Raw genomic sequence first — 27328 nt, 5'->3', positions numbered from 1 at the left:
AAAAAGGCAAAAGAACATAAACATAACATAAACAAGTTAAAAAAAGCCCTTAGTTCTCAGGGATTTCATCTCCACCTATTCTTCTGGGGTCTCCAAGGATTTACAGTAACTCCTCACTTAAAGTCGTCCCGGTTAATGTTCCAGAGGGGTAGCTGTGTTAGTCTGAATCTGTAAAAAGCAACAGAGGGTCCTGTGGCACCTTTAAGACTAACAGAAGTATTGGGAGCATAAGCTTTCGTGGGTAAGAACCTCACTTCTTCAGATGCAAGTAATGGAAATTTCCAGAGGCAGGTATAAATCAGTATGGAGATAACGAGGTTAGTTCAGTCAGGGAGGGTGAGGTGGTCTGCTAGCAGTTGAGGTGTGAACACCAAGGGAGGAGAAACTGCTTCTGTAGTTGGATAGCCATTCACAGTTTTTGTTTAATCCTGATCTGATGGTGTCAAATTTGCAAATGAACTGGAGCTCAGCAGTTTCTCTTTGGAGTCTGGTCCTGAAGTTTTTTTGCTGTAAGATGGCTACCTTTACATCTGCTATTGTGTGGCCATGCAACAAACCTCGATGCCAACTCTGCCCACATATCTACACCAGCAACACCATCACAGGACCTAACCAGATCAGCTACAACATCATCGGCTCATTCACCTGCATGTCCACCAATGTTATATATGCCATCATGTGCCAGCAATGCCCCTCTGCTATGTACATTGGCTAAACTGGACAGTCACTACGCAAGAGGATAAATGGACACAAGTCAGATATCAGGAATGGCAATATACAAAAGCCTGTAGGAGAACACTTCAACCTCCCTGGCCACACAATAGCAGATGTAAAAGTAGCCATCTTACAGCAAAAAAACTTCAGGACCAGACTCCAAAGAGAAACTGCTGAGCTCCAGTTCATTTGCAAATTTGACACCATCAGATCAGGATTAAACAAAGACTGTGAATGGCTATCCAACTACCGAAGCAGTTTCTCCTCCCTTGGTGTTCACACCTCAACTGCTAGCAGAGCACCTCACCCTCCCTGATTGAACTAACCTCGTTATCTCCACACTGTTTTATACCTGCCTCTGAAAATTTCCATTACTTGCACCTGGTTAATGTTGTTTCATTGTTACCTTGCTGATCAATTAAGGAACATGCTCGTTTATAGTTGTGCAATGCTCCCTTCTAAGGTCATTTGGCAGCCATCTGCTTTGTCAACTGCTTGCAGGAAGAGCAGCCCATTGCAGCTAGCTGGTGGGGGCTTGGAACCAGGGTGGACCGGCAGCCCCCTATCAGCTCCCTGCTCCCCTAAGTTCCTTGTGCAGCAGCTGCCTGCAGTTCAGCTGTCCCTCCCCCCACTGCCATGTGCTGCTCCTGCCCTCTTCCTTGGAGCTGCTTCCCAAGACTCCTGCTTGCTGTGCCGGGGGGAGGGAAGGAAGAGGGGGGCTAATGTCAGGGTGTCCCCCTCCACCCTGCTCCTGCACCCCACTTACCCCATCTTCCATAGAGCAGGGGACACACCAGGGCTCAGGACGGAGGGAGCTTGCAGCAGCTGTGGTCTCAGCAAGCTGATCTAATTAACAAGGCAATGTACTTAAAAGGGAAATGCGCATATCTCTCTCTCACACATATCCTGTGTGTCTCTGTCTGCGATGTCTCCTCTCCCTCCATTCCTGCTGCCTTGCAGAGTGAGAGAGTTAACCCTTGAGGGCTCAGCCAATTGCTAGTTCATCATTTAGCAGTAATGGAAATATCCCACCCTCTGACTCCTCCACCTCAACCAAGCTTCACAATCATCATCACTGGGTACCAGCATTAAATTGTTTGTTTAAAACTTATACTCTGTGTGTGTGTGTGTGTGTGTACATATATACACACCCATTTACATTAATTCTTATGGGGAAATTGGATTCGCTTAACATCGTTTCGCTTAAAGTTGCATTTTTCAGGAACATAACTACAACGTTAGGTGAGGAGTTACTGTATAAGTCTCACAGAGGCAGCCTGATGCGAGATCCTCTGGCAGATTTTTATTGTTTCCTTAAACCTCTTCTACCCCTTGCTTCTGCTTCTTCCCTTTTTATACTTGGGCTTGCCCCCATTAGCTACAGCAGCTGGGGGTGTCTCTTTCCATTTCTCACAGTTGAGCCAGAGTGTGGCTAGTTTTGGTGTGGGCAGACTGGGAGGATTCTTAACCCCTTCCTGCCTGTATTTTGTGTGCAGATTTGTAGACCCCATCCCACTGTCTCTTAATTTGTCTCTCTCTGCTATACTTTTTCATTATAACTTTGTAACTGTATCCTTAACTCTGTAAAGCATTGTCTATCTATTGGTTTCTTTACTGATAATGAGAGTTCCACATACATCAAGGGCGTAGCACTTCTGTAGCACTTTCCACCCAAGGATCTCAAATAATTTAGAAACATTAATCAGTTAAGTCTCACACAATACCTGTGAGGGAAATAAGTATTTATTTCACAGATAGGGAACCAAGCCACAGGCAGATTAAGTGACTTGTCCAAATTCACACTGCAAGACAGTGGCACAACTGAGAGTAGAATTCTGATCTTTTAGCTTTCAGTTCTTTTGCGTTAAGCACTCAATACACCACTCTGTTTACTACTTCAATGGTTCATAGGTATTAAGATTACTTTTTAGTAACTATTTCTCCTCTATATTGTAAAACAGAGACTTACCCTCATTCATACAGTGAAACATTTTTTTCCCACAGATGAGAGTTATTTTTATAAAAGGAAAAAAGGCATATTCATTATGGCAGAGTACAAGGATCCCCATTTTCCTGCAGTCCCATGGTAGCAATATAACTATGCCACATAGTATCAGAGGGGTAGCCGTGTTAGTCTGAATCTGTAAAAAGCAACAGAGGGTCCTGAGGCACCTTTAAGACTAACAGAAGTATTGGGAGCATAAGCTTTTGTGGGTAAGAACCTCACTTCTTCAGATGCAAGGTGCCACAGGACCCTCTGTTGCTTTATGCCACATAGAACATCTATACATCATACATATTGCACGAGTTATTAGTTCCCCTTTCAGCCTATCAACTTATTTTTATCAATATTTAAAAATAAATAAAGATTTGGAACAAACTATGTATTTGCTTAATGTCTAAATATTTTTGGCTCTGAAATGTCAGCATCCTGACTTGGGCAGCTGGGACTGGGTCAGAGGAGGATCAAACCTGAGGCTAACAGTAGAAGAGGAATCTGTAGTCAAGTTCCAGGCAGGGGTATATACCAAGGATCAGAGTCCAAGTCACATTTCAGGGTCTGGTTAGGAGGCAAGGTCAAAGCCAGGCATTCAAGAACAGGGACCAGGACCAGTCATGGCAGCTATAGGAAATACACTCTGTTGCCTGGACACTGCCTGAATGCCCCTTAGGTTTATATAGGGCAGGGAGTTTACCAGGAGCCATGAGGCTGCTGCCTGTTTGACCTCTTGAAGTGGGACTTCCAATGGTCTGTGCCCTCAGATGGTCATGAGTAGTGGAGCACAAACTACTTACAGTTGCTGTTGGGTGATAGTATGGTGTGGTCTACTGCCTACCAGCTCTGCAGGTTTGAGACCCTGTTGGCCTTATGTAAACACAATAGCAAACTACTAATGTGGATATTGCTCTTTATTTAACATAGGGCCCTGTGTTTCAGAGCTGATGCAGGGATTGATCCTGAGAAATGGGTAATATTTTTATCTGAAAAAATGAACTAAATCTTTAAAAGTCAGAACTTTGGGCTGCTTTATGAATTAGCAGAGAAGGATCAGTCACCTCTGCAGTATGGTGGATCTATGTTTGGGGAAGAGGTTGGTCTGAGTTGGGGGACATGCATCAGTTCCACACCACCCTGAAAGGGAATACTTGAGAAAGTTAATACACACAGAAGGCTTAACTTATACACTGGTGTTTTAGATATATGTTAAAATTACTTTTTTCAAAGACATGTTATTTGCTAATAACTTCTGTACACTTTTTGCGAAGATGTTATTACACTGTATGTAAAGTATGCTTAGCTTTCTGTTTAATAAGGTATGACAATTCTTGATTATTAATTAGATACCAGTTGGTTCCTGATCTATAGTTATTAACTATAATTATAGTTATTGTTTAGATAGAATCTATTCCTGCAAACTCTTAATCACGTGAGGCATCATTGGTACTGCTCATACTGTTTGCATGGGTAAGGCTTTGGAGAATATGATCTTTATGCACTATGTAGTGCATATATTTCTATTACGTGATGTTAATCCTATATGGATGTCTTATCATAATAATTAATAATTAATTTTTATTTATTAATTAATATTTGGCTCTCTTTACATTAATATTAAATATGTATTGCCAAGAGCAGACACCAATGAAGATGGTTTCCCTTTAGTGTTTAAAGTGGCCAAGGATGCTGTAGTTTTATCATTGAACTTAAAGACCCTGTCACAAACAGGGCAGCCAGTCCTGGTCTGAACACGCCTGTAATCCTATGTATGGTACTCCATGGGATACCTCCAAATTTTGTGCAGATATTGGATTTCCGTTGGATCCAACCCCTAGTGGCATGGCCTGGTGAGTATATTATCTAAACTCCACAAATCCCTCCTGTAATTTAACCCCACCAATGCTGATCTAATTCCTGCAGCAATACACAACTTCCAAAGCTTTGCTAGTATCCAAATTCGGAAACAAGTACACATTTCAGACAATCACAACTATGCAAGCAGATCATGCCTACAGGGGAAGTTAATATCCACACAAACTGGATATCCTACATAAACACTGGCAATCAAATGAGACGGAAAGTACAAATACATGTGCCACGTATGGAGACTACTGTAGAAAACACTGGTTTACATGACTAGGTACTTAGAAAAGAAAGATTAAACCACTGATGGGCAAGTGGGTGGGAGAACCTCAATATTTTCAAGTGGAGTGGGAGAAAGGCTACTTCTATTGGTAGTGATCCAATCAATAGTTCCAGTATTGGAGAGGGCAGAAAGGATTAGCCAACATGCAAAATAGTTTCTTACACTAATTTTCGATGGGCATGTGAATTACTTTGATTTTTCTTTCATGATGGACTTTATTGTCCATAAACTCCTATGAATAAAAGTAAAATTATCTGTGTCTTTCTCTATAGATGGTTATTCTGAGCGTATACCTCAGTATATAGAATTGGGGACTGGGAATACAGGACTACTGGGTTCTAATCTCGGCTGTGCCACTGACTTGCACTGACTATGCCTTACACAAACCATATAACCTCATTCTACCTCAATTTACACATTTCTAAAATGGGCATACTACTACTCTCTTATTTAACGTTTGTTGATTGCTCTGAGATCCTTATATATACAAGTGGAAATTATTTCTCTCATCTACACCTGCAATACTGATTTTAACACTCAGCTGCTTTTGTGTAAAAATGTCTATTTCCCCCAAAATATTATGAGGACACATTGAGACAATAATTCCCAAGTGCAATAATGAGCTAAAATAACAAAATGCTTACTTTCAGGGTTACGCATGATACAGTAGGCATGAATTGCAGATATATCTGACGCTAAATTACTGAGTAGGAGACGTTTTTTGTGCTGAGCCATAGTCAAGTGTGGATCAATCCACGGTTCTCCACATGACACATAGACCTGTAACAAAGACAACTTATTTATTAGCTTCACATTCACATGAGGCGATATCAAATACTATGTTCAATACATAATATAATTATGACTGTGAAAACATACTAATAATAGTTCACTTATCACCTGGTTCCCATAGTAAAAATAAAATAATATTAATAATACAGATATTTTTAAAATATCAGTGAAATTTAACAATCAAGGTAATTGAAAAGTAGTTCTTTTACATTAAATGTTGAATTAAAAAGGAGAGGACAATTTGTCTTAAAAACAAGATGTCAAAAATTATGCTTTCAAGTTTAAAAGACATTTTAAATTTGTCAGTACATCTGGATTTATAGAGTATATTCAAGTCAAGGACATATGGCACTGTGGACATACAAGAAACCACTAGTGCTTAATTATTCTACCTTAGACACCTAATAGACTCTCTCTCTCTCTCTCTCTCTCTCTCTCACACACACACACACACACACACACACAAACGCACACACACACACACACCAAGAAAACACAATTTCAAAGCAGTTTTCAGAAATCCCTGGCACTATTTCAGAATTTCCATTCATTGCTTAGGTCTGTTAGGTGTTTTAAAGGACACTGCCATTTTCATGGTACTTCATTGACTGGGGCTGCATTTTATTAAGCAAACTAAGGTCCCAATTTTTCATCAGAACCTGTTAATATTGACCTTGCAGCTACAGGAGTCTGCACAGGTGCAGGGGTTCAGATTCCCTTACAGGTTTAATATCTACGATGAAATTCTGGCCCTACTGAAGTCAAAGGGAGTTATACCTAGGATTTCCCTAGTCTAGAAATACTTTAAAACAATAGTCTAAAATATGGAGGAGATTCTGATAATTACATCCAATGAAGTTATCAGAATTATATAATGAAAAATCAGTAACATTATTTTAAACACAATTTAAAAAAAACATGAATTCAATAGGAAGCCAGCATCAAATAGTCAAATAGGGTAGAAATCTACCATCTTGACAATGTAACAATGCATCTAAAGATGCCATCCTACAAGGTGCTGTTCTACTTTGGTTTTCCCATTAGAAAGTGCTTTGACAATGGAAACACTCCAAGGTAAAAGCCAGGTAACAAAACCCTCAGTCCTCAGGTAAAAGCCAGGTAACACTCTTAAGTAAAAGCCAGTTCTTTTGGCTTGCAGGTCCAGAGACAATATGAACAGACATTGGTCATAATGGCAATTATCTCAGATGGTATGAGATAAAGGTATGTTTTTGGGAAATGGGGTTTCTGTAGTTTCTGTATTTTTGACTGCATGGATTACTTTAATTTGTTAAAAACCGAGATCATTGTTTAATTGTTGTTTATTAATCCACAAGTGGTGATGATGCCTTAATGAGTGGGGAAGGGGAGAAAGAAGTGAGTAGAGTCAGCCACTGAATCAAATGCTGCTACACTGGGCCCACTGTATGCCATAGCACACACAAACAAAGAGTTAATGTAAGCTAGTGTCCCCACTGTACAGGAACACAGCATTCTGAATTAATATTGTTACTTGAGTTGCCATCTTATAAAATCTTTCTTACCAGCTGATCTCTCTCAAGGTCTTTCAAAAGAAAGACTTCCACGCCTTTTTCAGTGAATAATCTTCGAGCAGCAGTAGGTAAATTCAACATGGTAGTACATCTTTAATAATGGAAAACAGACATACCCTTTTACATATGCTGGATATGGGGACATTATAGTACAGATACTGTAATCATTCAAGTTCTGTATATATCCTTTTAAATTTTTTCAATTATAAAGAATATTTGCAAATGTAAAAACATGTTATTACGCATATGGTTAAGCACTGACAATAAACTTAGCACTTTTAGAACGTAGGTACTTTTAGCTGACTTAGCCACAGGATAATGAGGGAAGTACTCAACCTGATGACACTTGCTACCAAATTCCTGCTAATTTTAATAGGTGTATCATATTAAATTATTGAACTATGAGATAAGAATATACTCCAATGAGTCTTGCTTTAATTTTTCCCATTAAAATGGCAACATAAAATGTATTTTCTATGTTTTCAACTAACATCTCTCCTTTATACTGCTATGATTCAAAATCCATTCAAGTCAATGGGAATACTACTATTGTCTTGAATGGCCTTAAGATCTTGTCCTCTGGCCCTGATTTAGTACAGCACTTAAGCACATACTGAAATGTAGTCCTGAACAGGGATGGACTTAAGAGCTTTCCTAAACTGGGGCTTATGTGCTTACTACTAATGTTTTTTAAAATGACATGTTGTCACCTTTAATGAAAACCACTGTAACCATTACCTTTTATAGGGTTATTTAGAAATAAAAGTATATGAATGAAAACACATAAAGCAATTGTATTAGATGATTTTAAAGTGAACTACAATAGTGACACTACTCTTTTCCTGAGTAGGTTCTGGGACATAAACTATAGATATAAACAATGAGGTTTGGGACATGTTCAGACTTCTGAATAGAAATGGATATCACACTCAAAAATGTCTACATGGTATTGTCTTCATTTTTAGTATAAATATGCACATTAACAAGTTTTAAATACAGATAACAAGGAGTTATTGTGCCCCAGGTGATAGATTTCATAGAAAATTATCTGGCTTTCATTTAATTTATAAAATGTATTTACAACAGGCCAAATCTATTTCTGGTATAACTTCTCTAAAGACAATTCCAGTATGACAGGGATATCAATATATTAATGGAAAAGAATATATGCATTTGAATGTTTACTTGTCCAAAAAGTGCTGAAATTCTATCTTGTATATTTCCATTCCAGGCTCTTCATCAGGGTGCATTTTCTGGTTCTCCTTTGTTTTCTGTTTCTTTTCAGGATGAATATTTCTAAACCAAATGAATACATTTTTAATTGGCACAGTGTGCAAACTCTTAGTTACGCAAGTGCAGTCTGGTCAAGAGACTCAAAAGTGTGAAAGGATCCACGTGTGCGTTTTTCAGTGTCAGGAGCACTCTTTACATGGAAAAATAAAACATCCCTATGTATCTAATTTGGCAAGTTTTACAATTAACTTAGTCACACGTTTGTGAAAACTGGATTTTTATACATGGTTGCCAATCAAATGCAAAGCTTTATTGCATACTACAATCTGAGAGCATTTGAATTTGTCAGAGTACAATATCAGTGGTTTATAAGCAAAGGTTAACTTTAGGATCCAGAATCCAGTCTCTGTTACAACAATGTAAATCTAAACATCAGCAGAGTTACTACAAATTAACACTGGTGTATCTGAGATCAAAATCTACCCTGAACTGAATTGCTAACTTAGTATTTTCTTGTGTAAAATCCCAATATGTCTAATATTGATCTGTTCTCATTTCATGGGGATTTATGCCCTAAATCTTATAAGTGGAGATGACAACAAACCCCAAAAGGCTTAGACAGCATTTTAATGTGAGAAAATTTGTAAATCATTAACTAGATTTAGTCCAATATAAATAGGCACAACTTAATTGACTTCAATGGAGTCATGCTTACTTGCTTGCACCTGAACTTAAATTGGTCCCAACACATTTGAATTTAACATCCATTTTTGCCAATAAAAGACAGAGACTGCAGGAAGAATATCTGTATCTGTGAGCATTTCTGCTAGCTCATGGAGCATGTGTTAGGTAAAACTGTCACCATGAAAATATCAACATTTACCAAATTACCATAATGCCATTATTACTTTATTATTTCTTTATTACCGTATTATTTCCTATTGTAATCATAGGGAATTACTGCAGTATCTCTAGTGTGGTAACTATCAGTAAATGATGAGGTCTATTATGCAGGATATGCTTTTTATTTTGCTATCAATCAAAATAGTAAAATAAATAATGGAGTCCACTGTATAGGGGTGTGTGCATGAATACTAGAAGCTTAGCCATATCACATAAAGAATCAGCCAATCAATAAAAGTAATTTGGGTCATTTTACAACAAATGGAGGCTCCTCAGCAGGAGGGCAACTCATATTACAGATCACTCTTAAAATAGTTAGATTTATTCAACCACAGAATCCATGGTTAACTAATAGTGTGTTTGATTCAGAATAAATGCACACAAACAATGAAATTTAGTTGAGGCAGAAAATACAGCGCAATATTATTATTTATACATTGCCATAGTTGTTCAGTGGCTTTGCCAGAATATAAGAAGGCAGGTTCCTGCTCTGAAAGATTCATTCTTTGCTTCCATCCATTGTTTACACACAGTATTTATAATATTTACATATGTCAGATCACCTAACAGTCTGAAATACCCTGAGTTATCTATTGATGTGAGCATAAGTTAATGAACCTAGTGGCAAACTTTGAGGACATTAATTAATTTCTAGATGTTTAGATTTCCAGTTTCCTAATGTAGTTTGTGGATTGACTAGAAAGCACTAGGCTGAGGAGGAGAGAAGTTTCTGGCTGCTGATAGGCAGGACAAGTCAGGAAACTTAAAAAGAGCTAATTTTGATCTCTTTCCCTTGCTGGAAAGTACCTCCTTCACCTCTCAAGGTGGGGGTCGGGGTGGGGGGTGGCAGGTGAGCCATATCATGAGGTGAGGCCTGAAGTGGAGAAGAAGCCAGTAAAGTGAAATGGCAGATAGAAATGGGTGGGAAGCATGAAGCTCTCTGCCTATTTGGGGAAAGTAAGGTCTTGTGGTGCTTGTCATAGAGCTAATAAAGGGAGATGAGGCAAAGACTGGAGCCTGTCTTCTCAGTTCCACTCCCTTAGTGTAGAACTCTGAGGATGCATAGTTTTTTTCTCGGCATTTTACAAGTTAAACGAGACATTCAAAATATTTTAAAGCAAAGTTCTAATACTTTACATTGGGCAAAATGTTGCCATAATTTCAAAACACATTAAACGTTAGTGTTTGGCAAAGCATCTGGTTCAAAATAAGAATGACACATTATCTAGTATCAATGCCTTGTGAAGGAAGGACCACATAGGACATTAGCATAAAATGACAACAATATATTGTATGGCGACCAGGCCCCTGACCATGCAAATGTTTTTGCACATACTTAACCCTAAGTCCCATTGACTTCAGTGGTTGTGATGACCAGTTTTTCTATTTCAAATGACCTAATTCAACAACTTCATAAAAAGTAAGCACTTTGGTAGAGCTTCAGAGATGATTTCAGAAAGGGTAAAAAATAAAAAAGTCAGAAATTTAGGACTATTCATTAACTTTCTATGTAAAAAAGATCTGAATTATTTTAAGAGCACTATACTCACATTTTAGATATAGTAGAATGAACTAATTATGAAATGTATGCCTCAAAGATTTCAATTTCAGGCTTGACTTTACTTTGAAAATTAATTTTTTACTTTATCATTTTTTAAGGCAACTCAGTGGACAGTCTATCTGAATATTACTCATTGTTCAGTGATGTATGAACTATATTTAATCAATGTGAAGAAAATAATATTAAACTATTATCAGAAGCATCAAATGTTCTAAAAACCTCAAAAAGAAAGGTCAAAAGGTAACATCTTTGCTAACAATATGAGAAACAATGTATTTAACTTATTCTTTATATCAAAGCTTTTAAATGAGTTATGAATTACTATTCTTTTGTCATATAAAATGAAAATAAAAATTATGTTCTTTTTACCAAATATAATTTGTATTGTTTCAAGACATTTTATTCATATACATATTAGAAAGCAAAGATATTTTTTCAGTATTTTCCTAAAAAGCATTTTTAAATAACTATTTCAGCGCTAAACAATCATTTGAATAGCTGACTGCAGATTTTCACGACACGAGACTTATACAACTACATCCAACGAAGATGTGGTCATCATGAAATCACTTGCTATGTCAGAGAATTAATTGTTTCATGACAAAGTAAATGTCAACAAAGGTAACTATCTCATGATAAATACTGGTAACTCTCCCCCCCCCCCCCCCCCGCAGACATTTTTATCAATACTTCCCCATGCTTTCAAATTTCCTCTGCCATTCTGGGTTCATTTCAAATGATGATCCAGAGAAAACCCTTCAGTATGGACCTCTATTCAGTCATTCTCCACTTTTCTCACTACTACTTGGATAGAACCACTATCATGTGGTCTTGGTCTTAACTTTGATCAAGATGGCAAGACAAAGGTGGTTTGTCTGTTTTTCCAGAAGATAGGGAAAGGCAAACAGCCTTTCATTTCTAGACTACTGCTTCAAATCTAGTTGTTCAGGAGCCTATTCTACATGAAATGCATTGAAGGTTTCAGTTAATTTCCAAGCTAATCGATGTCAACATACTAAAAATACTTTGACAATGTGTGTCCTGGTAGCTGTTGAGGTGGAGAGATCAAAGATTTCATAGGTTACATGCCAGAGCTAGCCTCTACAATTCCTAGAGCTGGTTTTACTGGGTCAGGGTAGAAACACATGAGCCAGATTTTCAGCTGGTGTCACTCAGTGTAACTCTTCTGACATCAATGAACCTATGCCAATTGACAGAAGCAGAGGCTCTCATCTATTAGTGTGAGGTGGAGAATCTTGCTGTGTCGCTTTCCATAACCTACCCAGTCATAAAGCAGGAACTTCTAAAACATCAGTGTGGCTTGCACCTTCCCAGATAAGGAATGTATAAGCTCAGTCTTGCATTCTGGCTTCAACGAAAAGAAGCTGCTAATAAACTTGGGTCTCCCTGCACAGCAGCATAATGTACTGTCAGCAACAGACCTTGAGCAAGCAGGCCTTTGACAATTTAAGGTCACACATCATAGGTTAATGACCAAAGAAGAATTCTCAGCATAAATTAGTCTGAATTAATTAATAAAGAGTGTGTGAATTTTTTCTTTACTATTTCAAAGTTTTGGGATACTGCACTGTAACTTTTGCATAAATTCTTGGTTAAATTATTAGTAACACATTGTAAAGTTATTCTAATTAGAGATATACGCAAGTTAAAGTGAACCATATATCTTAAGAAATTATTTAGTTTATGACATTATTAAAATAAATTGCTATTTCCTTACTGTCTGTTTAGCATATTTGTAACATCAGGTCCAATGATGGTGATAGCCTTGCTTTTGTCCCTGTCTCCATTGTGCAAAGCCCTCAGTCTCACAGGTATATACCAATCTGACTTCCTGCCAGCTGGTTTCTTAAGTGAAGGACTGTTTGGAACCAGCAATCCCTCAATTGGCCAGTCAAAATCCTTTAAATAAAATAGCAAAATATTAATTGAGTTTAATACATGTAATTGAGTTTAATCCAGCAAGAATTTTGTTATTTTGGTTTTTATTTTGTTGCACAAACCATTTAAATGTTTTTAAAGTTAACCTTAGTAAAGTTAAGGTACCACAGTGATGGCTGAGGTATAAGAACCTAGATAGATGGAAAGACAGACAAAATGAAATATTTCCAAAAGCACTTATGCAACTATGGAGTTCTGGCTTCTCAATCTTGGAAGGGAAAAAACGACAAAATCCTCAGAGTTCTCAGTGGAACAAAGAAAGGGAGAAAGTATGCTGGAGTCTGTCAATAGTCTGAATCAGATGCCCTTCATCAGTATATAATAAACCTCAGACATGAATGACCAAAGCTACTCTGTAGTTTGGGAAGGAGGGATTGTGTTAAAGTAGGAGTTTTTATTATTTTTCCACCGTATAGAACACATCTTAATAACTATGGTCCTGATCTTGTAAACACGTATGAATGTGCTTAACTTTCTTACTGTGAGTAGTCCCATTAGGTTGTAATAGTTAAAATAAGCACACATGTAAGTCTCTTCAGGATCAGGGCCTATACTATCTCATGGAAAATCTCCATGTGATTGCACAATATCCTTGTAACAACTACAACAATCACTTCAATGGGAAAGTATTATTAGGAAAATGTCTAGGAATAAGTGTTTTTCCCCTTTATTAATCACACTGTCTCCTTTTGATCTTCACTTCCTCTCTTCCTCCCACGTTATTTTGTTCCTACTTTTCCCCTTTGATCTCCTGGATATGCTGCCCAGCTACCTAGTTCCCTCTTCCCCTAGATATTCCTTTCAATTTCCATTATTGACACCTGATTTCTCTCCGATGGGCAGCTCCTGACTGATCGTTGATGCTCAGGAGTGCCATACTTGAGAGATACTGCTCTTATTCTATGTGGTAGTGGCCACAGGGCAGGGTGCTAAGTTGTCTCTCTTCTTTGTTTCCAGTTACCTCTTGGGGCATCCAGACTTTTTTTTTTTTCCCAATTAAGAACCTAGCCACCTGAAGAAGCAGAGCTGTAAAAAACAAGGAAGAGGAACCAGCACCATGTGACCTGCCTGATGTCTGCAGATCTCCAGTGGCCACAAGCTGCAATTTGAGTGCAGCATGGAGGAAGAGGGAGGCCTTTTCTGGACTGACAGTATCAGCTGAGTTGGTGGGGTTCAATAAGTCATTTATCCTTGTGCAGCTGAGGTGGGGAGGTTATATAAACCCTGCCCCTCCAACCTGACCTCCCTCTCATGCTTCATTAGCAGTTGCAAAGAGTTGGCAGAGAAGCCTGCCATGGTTACATGTGGCCATGGCCCTCCCCTATGTGGGGCTGGGGGTCCCAGGAGATTCAGGGTAACTAGTGGGTCCCATCTGAGATCACCCCAGGATTATAATAGAGGACAATAGTGGCAGGCAGCAGCAGGACCCAGAGATCATGCTGTTGAATTAATTACCGAAAGAAGGAGGAGGTCCAGAAGGTCCCACACTGGTCAAGAATTGACAAAGAGCCAGTGTTATCTGGATTAATTTGAGATTAGGGCCACCAAATGAGGACTTCAGAGATGATACAATGAGAGAGCAACAAAGAGTCAGTCATTACAGAAACATAAGTACAGTGCAGCAAGTTAATGTTGCTAGAGCAAACTTAGCTGCTGGAATGCCATGATTTTAGTGCTTGATCTCACAATTTAATGCCGCATTCTCTATTTTTAGGCATTTAATTTCCTACCTAATTTATTTTTTTAAGGAAAAGAAATATCCCTTCCCAGGCCATAACCTGCTGGGTGTTACTGAAATAGGAATTGGTACTATATATAGTCCACCAGTTCCACTATATATATATATATATTGAACTGTTTTAATACAGTAGAAATACTGCCTTTCATTAAGAACAGATGCCTCATCTTTAATTTCTTGATTGGTAAATACTGTGAATATTGTAGTTTTTTAAAAAAAAAATCTGTTTGAAATCTAACAAAGTTCTGAATAGTTTAGTCTTTAAATACCTTCCCCTGTCTTCAAAGTTCCCTTTGCTAATCTAGGATTTAAATCCTGATTTTCGTATATTTTAACAGAGGGAATGGAATCTTCAACTTTTGCTTTGTCAATATTAATTCACTTGTACCAAATTCATGAGAGTCACTGGTGGCTAACAGCACTGTGCAGCCTGACAGATAATGTTCACTTAGAGGAACAGACATCTTTCAATTTAATTCCTGATGAAGTTTATTTTTCATTAATAAAAAAACAATCTGCTATGTCTAGGTCCAGTCTGGCTGAATATTGTTTCATTTAGAGTCCAGTTCTGCCACACTAAGTCATTCTAAGTAGTACCTTACTCCATAACTAGACACATTGATTTACATGTTACAGGTGGCAGAACTGGGCCTTTGTTTGTTTTTCAAAACAATCAAACAAACAAAAAATGCTGCTATCATTTAAGATAACTGAATACCAATAAAACCAGCTAACGTTTAAAAAAATTGAAAGTACATACAGTACTACAGATTTGAAGTATGACCTAAGGAATAATCTCTAGGAGAAAAATCCAGGCTTGTGCAGACAATGTCCCTTTTACTGCCAGCCAAATACTGACTCATAGGTGAGTATTGCTACCATCAACCATGAAAATATAAAAGCCAAAAGAAAAAATAAAGTTAATATTACCTTTTCTAGGGAAAGTTAAACATTGAATTGCACATTGCTATGGATACTGTGTTCTATTAAAGTATTGGTGTTTCAGAATTAAAGACTGGTAGAACAAATCTTAAAGTTCCATTCAATTTGCAATAATTCATTAAAACAACAGACATTTTTGCACTAGCACCAGCATCTATTTTCATTTATTCTTTTCCAAAATTTGCATGGCATGCTTGGACCAGTATATCACATCTGTTCAGCTTCAGTGGATATTTAGCAAACTAAACAAACTACTGCATGTGTTGTAATTTCTTGAATGCATGAAATTACCTCATTAAGTTCTCCATTTGGAAGGACAGGCCACATGTATGTCAGCTTATTCCATAGCGGATTCTCCACTTTGGAATGTTTCCACTGGTCTGGTTTAGTTGTCCCTTCATGCTTTATAGCCCATCTGAAAAAAATGAAGTTGAATCTCTTTTTTTATAATTACACTTCCAAATGTTAATAATTCTTGAGCAGTTAAATTACAACTTTCTCTCCAGAGATGGTGCAGAGCAAAATCCTGGATATGGTTTGAGCATCCAACCTCTTCAGATGGGTGAGCTAACACCTTGGAGCAGAAAACTCCTCAACCTGGAGGTTTGAAGTGCATCTCTCAATCTGAACTTCCCCAAATCTTAGAATGTTCAGATTTGACCCATGTCAGAGATAGGTTTTTGAGCTTTGAAACTGGGCCATGATCCTGCAATTGACTGTGTGCAGTTGCACTCAGTTGCAGGATCAATGCCTGGAATTCTCATGTGAGTTTTAATCCTTCTCTTTGAATAGTTCCTTGACAATACATAATGTTGAGAGTGATGGAATGCACACCATGTTAGCCATTGAAGTAGTTTTCATATTGTGCCTAGTTACATACCACATTGAAGTAAATGATAAGTAGCTATGAGTTGCAAGGTTAAAATGCCATTAACAACTATCTACAAGCATCAGAATGTAATGTAATTACGGTGCTCATTTAAAAAGAGAAAAAATCAAGGAGTAATCCTTTATAAATATACAAATATAGGCCCCAATATAGAAGGGGCTTAAGCACATGCTTATCGACAAATGTGCTTAAGTCCCATCAATTTGACTTATGCATATACTTAAATTTAAGAACACACTTAAATAACTCTTCTGAATAGAGATGCTCTCCTGAATTTCAGCCATAATATCTAATATATTGTCCAACTATAGATATGGGACATCTTAACATAAAACTTTCTATGGCTTACTTGCATTCCAGATTTATTAAAATGACAGAAGATTTTGATTTATAATCTTGATTATTCATCCTGAATAGAATCCTTAGAATAGAAACTAAGTATATATATTTTTTTTCTTAGTAATTTGTATTTTGTAGCTGCCAGGATCAGTAAGAAGTTTCCTTGCTTTCCATGAATTTCTGCAAGTCCTTACAGGTTGTGAATCCTCATTGTCTTCCTCTTCTTCTTTGTAACGTAATGCAGATTTCCTAAAATCCCCCTTGTATATTTCAGAATATCACAACATCTTCCAAACAGAATATCGTTTATCTGTGGTTTCCAGCACACAGACTCTACATTTCAAAAGGAGCCGTTAGAAAGAATTAGCGGAATGAACAGAATGGGAATCAGGCCCTCCTGTGGGTTTAACTGGGACTGCTGGTTAAAACCAAGACCACTGAGATTAAAATGTACCCATGGACTACTTGCAAATGAAATGACAGAAAAATAATAAAAGCAATTTCAGCTGGTAAATTTCAAAGAACAACATAAGAGGATCATGTATACTTGTTACACAAACTTACATAACCATCATATTTGATATTTTCTCAAAGCTCCATGACAAAGATAGAAATGTGGCAATGCAGAGCAAATGTTCTATGGCTACAGAAGAGCTGGGAGACACCAGACCCTGCATAGAAACAGCTGAAGCCCTTGTACAGTTTCGCTCCAAAAAATACTGCATATTTGCAGACATGCTCTGTTTATTCCCATTTTGGTTTTCCAAAACTGAGAAATGTCTTAATTCCTGAATGCAGTTTTTTTCATATTTGGCTATCACTTGTAAGTCAGAGCAACTGGAAATAACAGAAAATGCACTCAGGAAATCGGTTTGGTTTTGGTTTTGTAAGAACCAACCAAGAATAGAGTGAGCTTGTTCCATTATGTTTGCAAACCACTGTAGGAGAAGTGGATGCTGCAAAAATGTGTAGGGCCCCAGTTAATAAGTACACAAAAGCTGAACCTTTAAGAACTTACTTGTCTATTTCTAAGAAAAATTAAGAATGAGAAGTGATCTTAGTTCAGTACCATACATACTCTCTGCAATCGATTCTCCACTCAAGGTATATATGTCACTGCCATGGAGAAGGGTTTATATTGTGCATACAGTATATATAGTATATGAAAAAATTCAGTTGGTATAATATATTCAGGGTCAGATCCGCCATTGCCTTGCACCTTTTATAGTAATTAACATCAGTGTCAGGTGGTTGTAAAATGACACCAACTCATAATAGTGGGGTTTCATACCCACTTGACACTGATGTTAATGACTACAGAAGGTGCAGGGCAACCAAGAAGCAGGCCCACCAAATTTTAGCAAACAGCATATGTATTTAAGCTTGTATTGTGCATATATAGAGACTTTGGATAGAAAATGTACACAATTTACTAAATAACATACTGTAGATGTTAGTGTGATGGATGTGGAGCGGCTCTGTATTAATTTGTGAATACTGTATGTTAACCTGGTTATTAGGATGTCTACTGTATTAAGATATTGGTTTAGGAGAGGGACAAGGTGGATGAGGGAATATCTTTTATTGGACCATCTTCTGTTAGTGAAAGAAACAAGCTTTTGAACTACATAGAGTTCTTCAGGTCTAGGAAAAAAAACCAGTGTGTCACATTGGGAAAAGATTGTTAAGCATAAGAGGTACCACCTTGTAACGGACCATTCAAAAAGAAGTGGCCCATTAACACCTCTGTAGTCACAGAACAAAGGAAGGTTAGTGGGTTACAGATTGTTGTAAAGAGACATAAAACCTGTACCTCTATTGAGTCCATGATCTTCAGTGTCTAGCAAAGTTATGAATTTAAGTTCCTAAGCTCATGTTTGTGAAAGGTTCCTTTGAGGATGAAGACTGAGAGGTCAATATGGAGTGATCATTTTGTAAAAAGTGTTTGCCCACAGGTGACATGGTGTTTTTGTCTTTTATCACTTTTCTGTGTGAGCATAGTGATTGTCTATGTGAGCACAGTAATTTTATCCTGTAACGAGGCAGTGTGGTCCCCCGCCGCCCCAGAGAGGGCGAGCCACTCCAGACACCAGAGTGAGTGGGGCCAGGGAGCTCCAAGCCCGCCTCCCAGAGGGTCAGGTGCAGGACAGGAAGTAGAAAAGCAGGGGGCCAGAGCTCCCTCGGGGGGCAGCCGCTGGAGAGGCCAGATGCCTCCGGCCTAGCTCCCGGCTGGGAGACCCTGGCAACCGGCCGTGGACCTGAAGACTGGCCCGCCCGAACAACACCTGACGCTGACCAGAGCCCGGAGGAGCTGCCAAGCCTGCCCCTCGCCAGTTACCGGGAGGAGCTGTCAAGCCTGCCCCTCGCCAGTTACCCAGAGGGGCTGCCAAGCCTGCACCTTGACAGTTACCCGGAGGAGTTGTCAAACTTTCCCCTCGCCAGTTACCTGGAGGAGCTGTCAAGCCTGCCCCTCGCCAGTTACCCAGAGGAACTGCCAAGCCTACCCCTCACCAGTTACCCTGAGGACCCAAGGTGTTTGACCCCCCCGAGGATACCGTCCTGACCCAGGTACCTCTAGAGGGGGAGTTAGAAAGTGGCCCGGGGGCAGCCGACCCTAGTCTGGCACCGTCAGTGCCAATGTCAGTGTATTGCAGCCAGGATCCCCACTGACTCAGCAGCAGGCCTTCTGCCACTGCTAGGGCCCCGGGTTGGGACCCAGTGGAGTGGGAGGGCCTGCGTCCCCACTGCCACCCATCTTGTGGGTGGCAGTCTCCCCCTCTCCCAGGCCCTTTGGAGCCAAGAGCCTGGGCTTGTTGTTAACCTGTTTGAGCTCAGCCCCTGCCTGAGGGCTTAAGCCACTGACTCCTTGCTGCCCCGCCCTGACCCAGGGCTTGAACCTGTTACTTATAAACTGCTGCTCAGCCCCTGCCTAAGGGCCTGAGCCTTAGACTCATTGCCGCCCCGGCCTGACCCAGGGCCTGGGCTTGGTAATTGTAGAACTGTTGCTCAGCCCTGTCTGAGCCATCGCCCACCACCTGAATAACTGTTTTATGGCATCTCCTCGGTCACCCCTGTGAGAGACTCCTGCGACCAGACTGATGCCACGCCAGGAACGGTGAGAACATAACAAGGCGGTGTGGTCTCCCGCCGCACTGGCAGAGGGATGAGCCCAGCTAAGCCCTTCTACTTATCCACATAGTTGTTGTTGGGGCATTTAGTGCATTAGATGAGGTACACCACATGTTGTGATAGGCATGTGAAAGAGCCCTGGATCTTAAAAGTTGTGGGGCTTATTGATCACTGTAGCAGTGGAGATATGTCTGCAGGTTGTGCATCTATTGTTCTGGCACAGTCTAGTGCCACACTGAGTTGGTGTGTGGGGAGCTTGCTTCTGACTCAGGAAGGTTGGGAGACTTTGAAAGGCAAAAGAGGGGATTTGGGAAAGATTTTTTTCAGGATGTGGTCCCCATCAAATATGGGTTGTAACTGTTTGACGATATCCTGTATAGGTTTCAATGTGGGGTGGTAGGTGACAACTAGGATGGTACGGTCCGTGGGGGCTTTTTTCTGTACTGCAGCAGGTTCTCTTGGGGTATTTGGATGGCCCATTCCATGATGTGATCTACTTCTCTGGTGGAGTGTCCTTGTTTGGTGAAGGTGGCTTTAAGTGTGTTAACGTATGTATTTTGGACTTTCCATATTTTGTGGTATCTGAGTGCCTGTCTGTAGGCAACAGATTTCTTGGTGTGTAGGGTGGTTACTGGATCTGTGAAGGTAAGTGTGGTGATCCATGGAGTTCTTGTATATAGTTGTCTGCTCCGTAATTGAAGCTGATCATGGTGTCAAGGAAGTTGATGCTGATGTGCAAGTGTTCTACAGAGAGTTTGATAAATGGGTAGTGGTTGTTGAAGTTGTGGCAGAAATCTATGAGGGAGTTTAGTTCATTTGTCCAGAGAATGAAAATATCATTGATGTATGTCAGCTATATCATTGGTTTTATGGTGCATTTTTCCAGAAATCCTTCCTAGAGTTTAATAGCAGTTTGTAAGGAAAAATTTACAGGAACAAGAAGGGGAAAGAGGTGCAGCTAGTCCTGTAATTGTGTCAGTTAGGCAGTACACTAAGGCATGTATATTATAGTGATAACACTTTTTAAGTAGTATATATGTTTGGTATTATGATATATAATAAACTAGTGGTTCCCAAAGTGGGGTCCCCGGACTCTTGGGGGTGTGGTTTATGCAGGTGTCCGTCCCTTGAGCCAGGGCCAGATTGTGCCAGATAGGGTTCTGGCACTTTTGCCAGATGGAGGATGCCATTTTGTTCTCAACAGTCCTCCACAAAGAGGACTCCACACAGTTACCTCACACGCACCATGTGTGAGAGGTCATGCTGGCAGGGGCATTCCTATGCTCAGAGGGTGGGGATGCTGTTCTGATAGTATCAGAAATGACAGAGGTCCAGGACACTTAGTAAGATGCCAAAGGAATTCCCGGGGGAAAAAGCTTGGGAACCACTGTAATAAAACATTAAAAATTGTATTCTAAAAATGCTCAAAGTATGCCTTTTAAAAATAAAGACATTTACAAGATAATTTTTTCTTCTTATCTTGGCCCATTGAACCTATCTCTTATAACACACAGAGTACAGGGCCAGATTCTGCTACACTTGTTTATGCTAAATAGTACCTTGTCCGGCTTTTTCAGCGTTAAATGGCCATCCGGGGGGGATTTCTAATCAAGTAGAAATGTCCAGGATTTCCCCCTTCCCCTCATGCAGAGTACGGCTCGGCTGATTGGATGGTGGGACCTGATTGAAAGCCGCTTGCAGCCACTGGGGCCTCTAGCAGCCAGAGTCCCTCCCCCTCCCCGCTCCCTCCTCCCCCGCAGAGCAGCACAGAACAGTGTTTGAGTCCACATGGAGCCCGCAGCTCTCCCTCTGCCGGATGAGTGGGGGAGCAGAGGCTGCAGGGCGAGGAGGATCAGGGCAGGCAGGGGCATAGAGGCTACAGGGGCAGGGCAGGCCGGGTCATAGAGGCTGCAGGGGTAGGGGGGTGTAGGGACAGGTGGGGGGTGCAGAGGCTGCAGGGCGAGGAGGAGCAGGGCAGGCAGGGGCATAGAGGCTGCAGGGGCAGGGCAGGCAGGGGGCACAGAGGCTGCAGGGATGGGGGGGTGCAGAGGCTGCAGGGCAAGGAGGAGCAGGGCAGGCAGGGGCATAGAGGCTGCAGGGGCAGGGCAGGCGGGGGGCGCAGAGGCTGCAGGGCGAGGAGGAGCAGGGCAGGCAGGGGCATAGAGGCTGCAGGGGTAAGGGGTGCAGGGACGCAGAGGCTGCAGGAGTGGAGGGGGTGCAGGGGCTGCAGGGCGAGTGGGGAGCAGGGGTCACAGAGGCTGCAGGGGCAGGGGGGTGCAGGGACTGCAGGGCGAGTGGGGAGCAGGGAAGCACTTAGCAACCCCCAACCAAGATCAGAGCGGGAGGGAGGAGGGGGAATGCGGGGTGCTCAGAGGAGGGGGCAGAGTTGGGGCAGGGACTTTGGGGAAGGGGTTGGAGAAGGGGCGGGGTTGGGGCGGGGCCAGGGGCGGAGTTGGGGCCGGGCCGGGGGTGGGACCGGGGCCCCGTGGAGTGTCCTCTTTTTTAAATGTTTGAATATGGTAACCCTAGTTTTGGGTGCAGGGGCAATGGGACTTTGCAGGGGATCCAGGTGAAGGTGGTTGGGACTCAGCCAGGGGGGTCTGGGTGTGGGAAGATGGGGCTCGGTGGGGGAGTCTGGGTGTAGGGACTTGATGGGGTGGGGGTCCAGGTGCAGCAATTTGGGCATCAGTGGGGTTGGGGTCTGAGTTTGGGGGGCTCATTAGAGGGATCCAGGTGTATGATGGGGTAGGGCTTGTCAGCATGAGGGTTTGATGGGCCAGCTTAATGGGGGAGCCCCAGCTGCTGCTGAGGAGATGCTGCATGCAAGGCTACCACTTCCCCCTGCGATTCCCCTATCCCCTTTTCTTCTCCCTCCCCATCCCTGCCTCCCTCACTTCCACATTCCCCTCCCCTGCCCTATTCCACCCCCTTCCTTCCCCACTACCTCTTCCCCCCACCCCTTCACCTTCCTTCCCTCATTCTCCCCTCTTACCTGGCCCCACCATGGGCACTCACTGTTGCACAAAAAACAGGAAGGCTCCCAGCACACAGAAGGGAAACACAACTGGCACTAGGACCCAGGAGGTGGCGTTCAGCTACAGAGTCAGGGGAGCCCAGAGGCAGCCTCCTTCAGCTGGGCAGCTCTGCACTTGCAGAAATGGGGTGGGGGATGGAGTGGCACGTAACCCCATGTGCCCCCCCATGCCTCACCTCTGTTTGGAGGGGCCAATCCCCCCCTCAAAATGTGCCTGTGGTCATCCCCCTGACCTCTCCCCCCGTGCAGCTTCCCTTTGCTTCCCTGCCAATTTCTACAGGGAAGCACAGGAATTCTGTGGGGGCGGGGGGAGGTTTCCTGCGTGTGCACAGTCATGCAGAATCCCCCCAGGAGTAATATTACATGAAAAGATCTGTGAGTAAACTTACCAACACAGAAGAAAGTGGATTTGTGGAAAATGACAGATTTGATGGTTTTTCCTCATTATTATTATTATCTTTTCTACCAGGAAGGAAGATGGTTTTACACTTAAAACTGCTATTGTGCCCACCAAAAAACAACACAATGTTTAGGCTTTCTAAGCCCTTCAGAACTTTAGTTTGACAAAACAATGGAGGCTGCTGGGAGATATACCTCAATGCACTACAAATCCATTCAAGGGTGTTCACCAGTCAATAAGACTCCACGGGATGCCTGACTAATCCTCAAAGAGGGACAAGGTAGAAACTGAGGATGATTGTCAGCCTAGGGTACAGGGAATCAAGGCTGAAATTCACTTCTAGGAAGAGTTCCTAGGTGGACTTGGCCCTAAACACTATTTAAGGACCTAATCCTGAAACGTGTGGTGCATAGGGGCAGCAGTTTGACTTCATGCTACTACACATAGGATTGGGGCCAAACTAATTCCAATTAAGCTTTGAGCACAGGACTAAAGTGGGACAAATAATGCATAGGACTTTGTGCATGCTTTCTGCACCGGGGTAAATTTCATCTTGAGAGAAATTTCTTCTAGACAGGCCTGCCAGGATTGTCTCAAATAGTTTTTCAGCTAGGTGGGGGAGGAACTGAGGGCAAGACTGAATTTGCACATTTTTAAAAAACCTGAATTCAAGTGCAAAGAATTTGCTAAATGAAATCAGAGAATTTGGTAGAATCCTGCATGTCAAGTATTTTCTTGTTTGGAAACCTTTGCAGTAGAAACTCCACAGGATGGAATTTCAGACTAACTTCTTAGGACTAGCCTGTGCACTGCCACTGGGGCTTCCCCTGGCACACAGCAGTGTCTATAAGGTACTACAAAGCCATTAATATTTTTATTTTGTGGGTTTAAGAATTATCCTTATTTTAAAAAAAAATTACGGCTTTATTTTCTCTCTATTCCTGATAATGCTGGAAATAGAGAAGAAAGAAAACATGCCATTGACATACTCTTGAGGCTAAGGCTCTTTAGGATTCAATAGCATATCCGTGGGTCTATGATGATTCTGCCAGGTTTTGTGTATTATTGTTAATGAACATTCACAGCATTCACCAAAAGGTCTTTGCAGAAAGTGCTATTAGGCTGCCAAATTTCAGCACAGTGTGAATTTTTATAGCCAAGTTATAAACCCCTGAAAATTGTGTTTTTATAAATGAAAAGCTGACAGATCCTCAACTGCAATGGCATTAATGGAGGCAACTGTAATGACTGTATATGTGCATAAAATAAATTATATCCTTACAGCCTTTCATATGTTTGTAGTATCACTTATTACTGAGAGATTTGAAAGTCATATAATTCTCCAAAAACACCACTAGGTGGAGGCAGTGATTCACAAAATGCCTCCTGACAGACAGTTTTCTAGATGCTGCACTGCAGTTACTTCCAGTTAACATAATTTAATATCCCTATTCAGTGTATTACTGATGCAATTGTGTGGGTTATTTTTTCAGTAGATGCCTCACAGAAAGTAAAATAAAACTATTCATGCGCTCAATAGCTAGCAAATCTCTCGCTCGCTCTCTCCCCCCCAGCACAGACGCAGAGCCCAAAGCAAGTTTAAAGACAAAGTATCAGAAGTTTAACCCCAGACTTGATATATGTGTTAAGAATATTAATTACAAAAAAAAGAGAAGACAAGGCACACCACTTATACTTTTATTTGAAGCTACGAGACAGCCTGATCTATGTTTTTAAATCTACAGTTGCTGACATTTTACCACTTTGCTAGCAAAATTATACCCAATCTTTTTTCCAAACCAGATTTGCCTTATCTGTTCATTTATTTTCTCCTGGTGAAGTCAATAAGGGCTAACATGTGCAGGACTGGGCCTGTAGGTGGCATGTCTGGCTGTCCTTACTACAGAGCCATGTCCCATCAAGTGGCAAGAGATCCAGTCTTCTATGGTGTCAGTCATGAGTAATGACTGATATCATAGGTCCTGTCCCTCTGCTCCCCCCTCAAAACAAATTCTTTTGAACTCTTTAAATGATGATGTATAAGAAGCAATATAATATTTAAGGTGGAAAATCACTAAAAAGGTGTAAAGGAGAAGTCACACGAACAGGGAGAGCCAAGTTGTCAGATATTTTGGCCTAAACTTTCAAAGTGACTAGTGATTTAGGATGCCACAGTTTTTGAGTGCTCTATCTGAGATACCATATATGAGCCTAGTTAGCAGAGACTAGTTGTACAGCCCAATCTGAAAACCTGACCTCTTTTCTGAGTGTCCACTTTGCAATACCTTAAAACTCAAGCATAGTGACATAATGAGTCACTTCTGATAATTTAGGCCTTTGTCTAAGAGAAAAGAAATGAACAAATAAGCAGACCTGTAATCCTTCTTCACTGAAGGTCACAGTCTGACAACATTCTCACTCCAGGGATTCAGCTCTCTACTTCACGTTATATGGCAAGTGAGCAAGTCCCACTACCTGGGATTGCACATCACACTCTGGATTGGCTGCTATCCTTGAAACTTTGCAGTGAGTTCATGGTTTAACAAGATGAAACAGCTCTCCAAAGAAATAAATAAGGCCTTGGCTATACTTGCAGATGTACAGCGCTGTGAGTTAAACCTGACTTCGTGCAGCTGAGTAGGGAAAGCGCTGCAGTCTGTCCACACTGACAGCTGCCCAGCGCACTGTCGTGGCCACATTTGCGGCAATTGCAGCGCTATTGGGAGCGGTGCATTATGGGCAGCTATCCCACAGAGCACCTTTTCCCATTCTGGCACCCTGGGTTGTGGGAAGGGGGCGCGGGTGTGGGGGATTCTGGGTCCTGTCCCAATGCCCCCTGTGCAGCGCGATCTGTCTGCGGGAAATGGAGTCCGAACTGCTGAGGCATATGCTGACGAGTCTCGCCAGCACGTCACATTTGGCTGTCGAACTATTCCTTAAGATCCAAAGTGACAGTGAGAGTGAGGGTGAGGAGTCCGACGATGCTATCGAGCCGCGTAATGCGTATGGCACGAAATTGCTTATGGCATTCACGGACATGCTCAGCACCGTGGAATGCCGCTTTTGGGCTTGGGAAACAAGCACCAAGTGGTGAGATCACATCGTCATGGAAGTCTGGGATGACGAGCAGTGGCTGCAGAACTTTCGGATGAGAAAAGCCTCTTTCATGGGACTGTGTGAGGAGCTTGCCCCCACCCTGTGGCGCAAGGACACGAGATTGAGAGCTGCCCTGCCAGTGGAGAAGTGGGTGGCTATTGCAATCTGGAAGCTGGCAACTCCAGACAGCTACCGGTCGGTCACAAACCAGTTTAGAGTCGGAAAGTCGACCGTTGGAATCGTGTTGATGCAAGTTTGCAAGGCCATTAATCGCATCCTACTCAGAAGAACCGTGACTCTGGGTAACATGCAGGAAATAGTGGATGGCTTTGCACAAATGGAGTTCCCTAACTGAGGAGGGGCGATAGATGGGACACACATTCCTATTCTGGCACCATCCCACCTAGGATCCGAGTACGTTAATCGAAAGGGGTATTTCTCTATGGTTCTCCAGGCGCTTGTGGATCACCGTGGGCGTTTCATTGACATTAACACAGGCTGGCCCGGAAAGGTGCATGACGCAGGCATCTTTTGGAACACTTGGCTGTTTAGGAAGATGCAGGCCGGGACTTTTTTCCCCAGAGTGGAAGATCATGGTAGGGGAAGTTGAAATGCCCATTGTGATTCTTGGAGATCCCGCTTACCCGTTAATGCTGTGGCTCATGAAACCCTACACAGGGAGCCTTGACAGCAGCAAGGAATGTTCAACTACAGGCTGAGCTGGTGCCGAATGACTGTGGAGTGTGCCTTTGGCCGTTTAAAGGGCCGCTGGCGATCTCTGTATGGGAAGCTGGACTTGGCTGAAAACAGCATCCCCGTGGTTATATCCGCGTGCTATGCCCTCCATAATATTTGTGAAGGGAAGGGTGAAAGCTTTACTCAGACATGGACCTCCGAGGTT

General features: G+C 41.6%; 1 protein-coding gene across 1 annotated transcript in view; it reads right to left on the bottom strand.

Annotated features, from left to right (window-relative positions):
- Positions 1–27328, bottom strand: part of DCDC1 (doublecortin domain containing 1) — a 413925-nt gene that overhangs the window by 62390 nt on the left and 324207 nt on the right. The window contains exons 20-24 of the mRNA XM_054028326.1: positions 15832–15955; positions 12640–12821; positions 8390–8500; positions 7196–7295; positions 5504–5639 (exon numbers count right to left, since the gene is read on the bottom strand). Of these exons, the coding sequence (XP_053884301.1) occupies positions 5504–5639; positions 7196–7295; positions 8390–8500; positions 12640–12821; positions 15832–15955 (653 nt within the window). The remainder of the gene's footprint in view (positions 1–5503; positions 5640–7195; positions 7296–8389; positions 8501–12639; positions 12822–15831; positions 15956–27328) is intronic.

The sequence above is a fragment of the Malaclemys terrapin genome, chromosome 4 (assembly GCF_027887155.1).
Source record: "Malaclemys terrapin pileata isolate rMalTer1 chromosome 4, rMalTer1.hap1, whole genome shotgun sequence".
In the NCBI taxonomy this organism is placed as follows: Eukaryota; Metazoa; Chordata; order Testudines; family Emydidae; genus Malaclemys; species Malaclemys terrapin.
The sequence above is the reverse complement of the archived record's forward strand: the minus strand, read 5'-3'. Positions and strand labels throughout refer to the sequence as shown.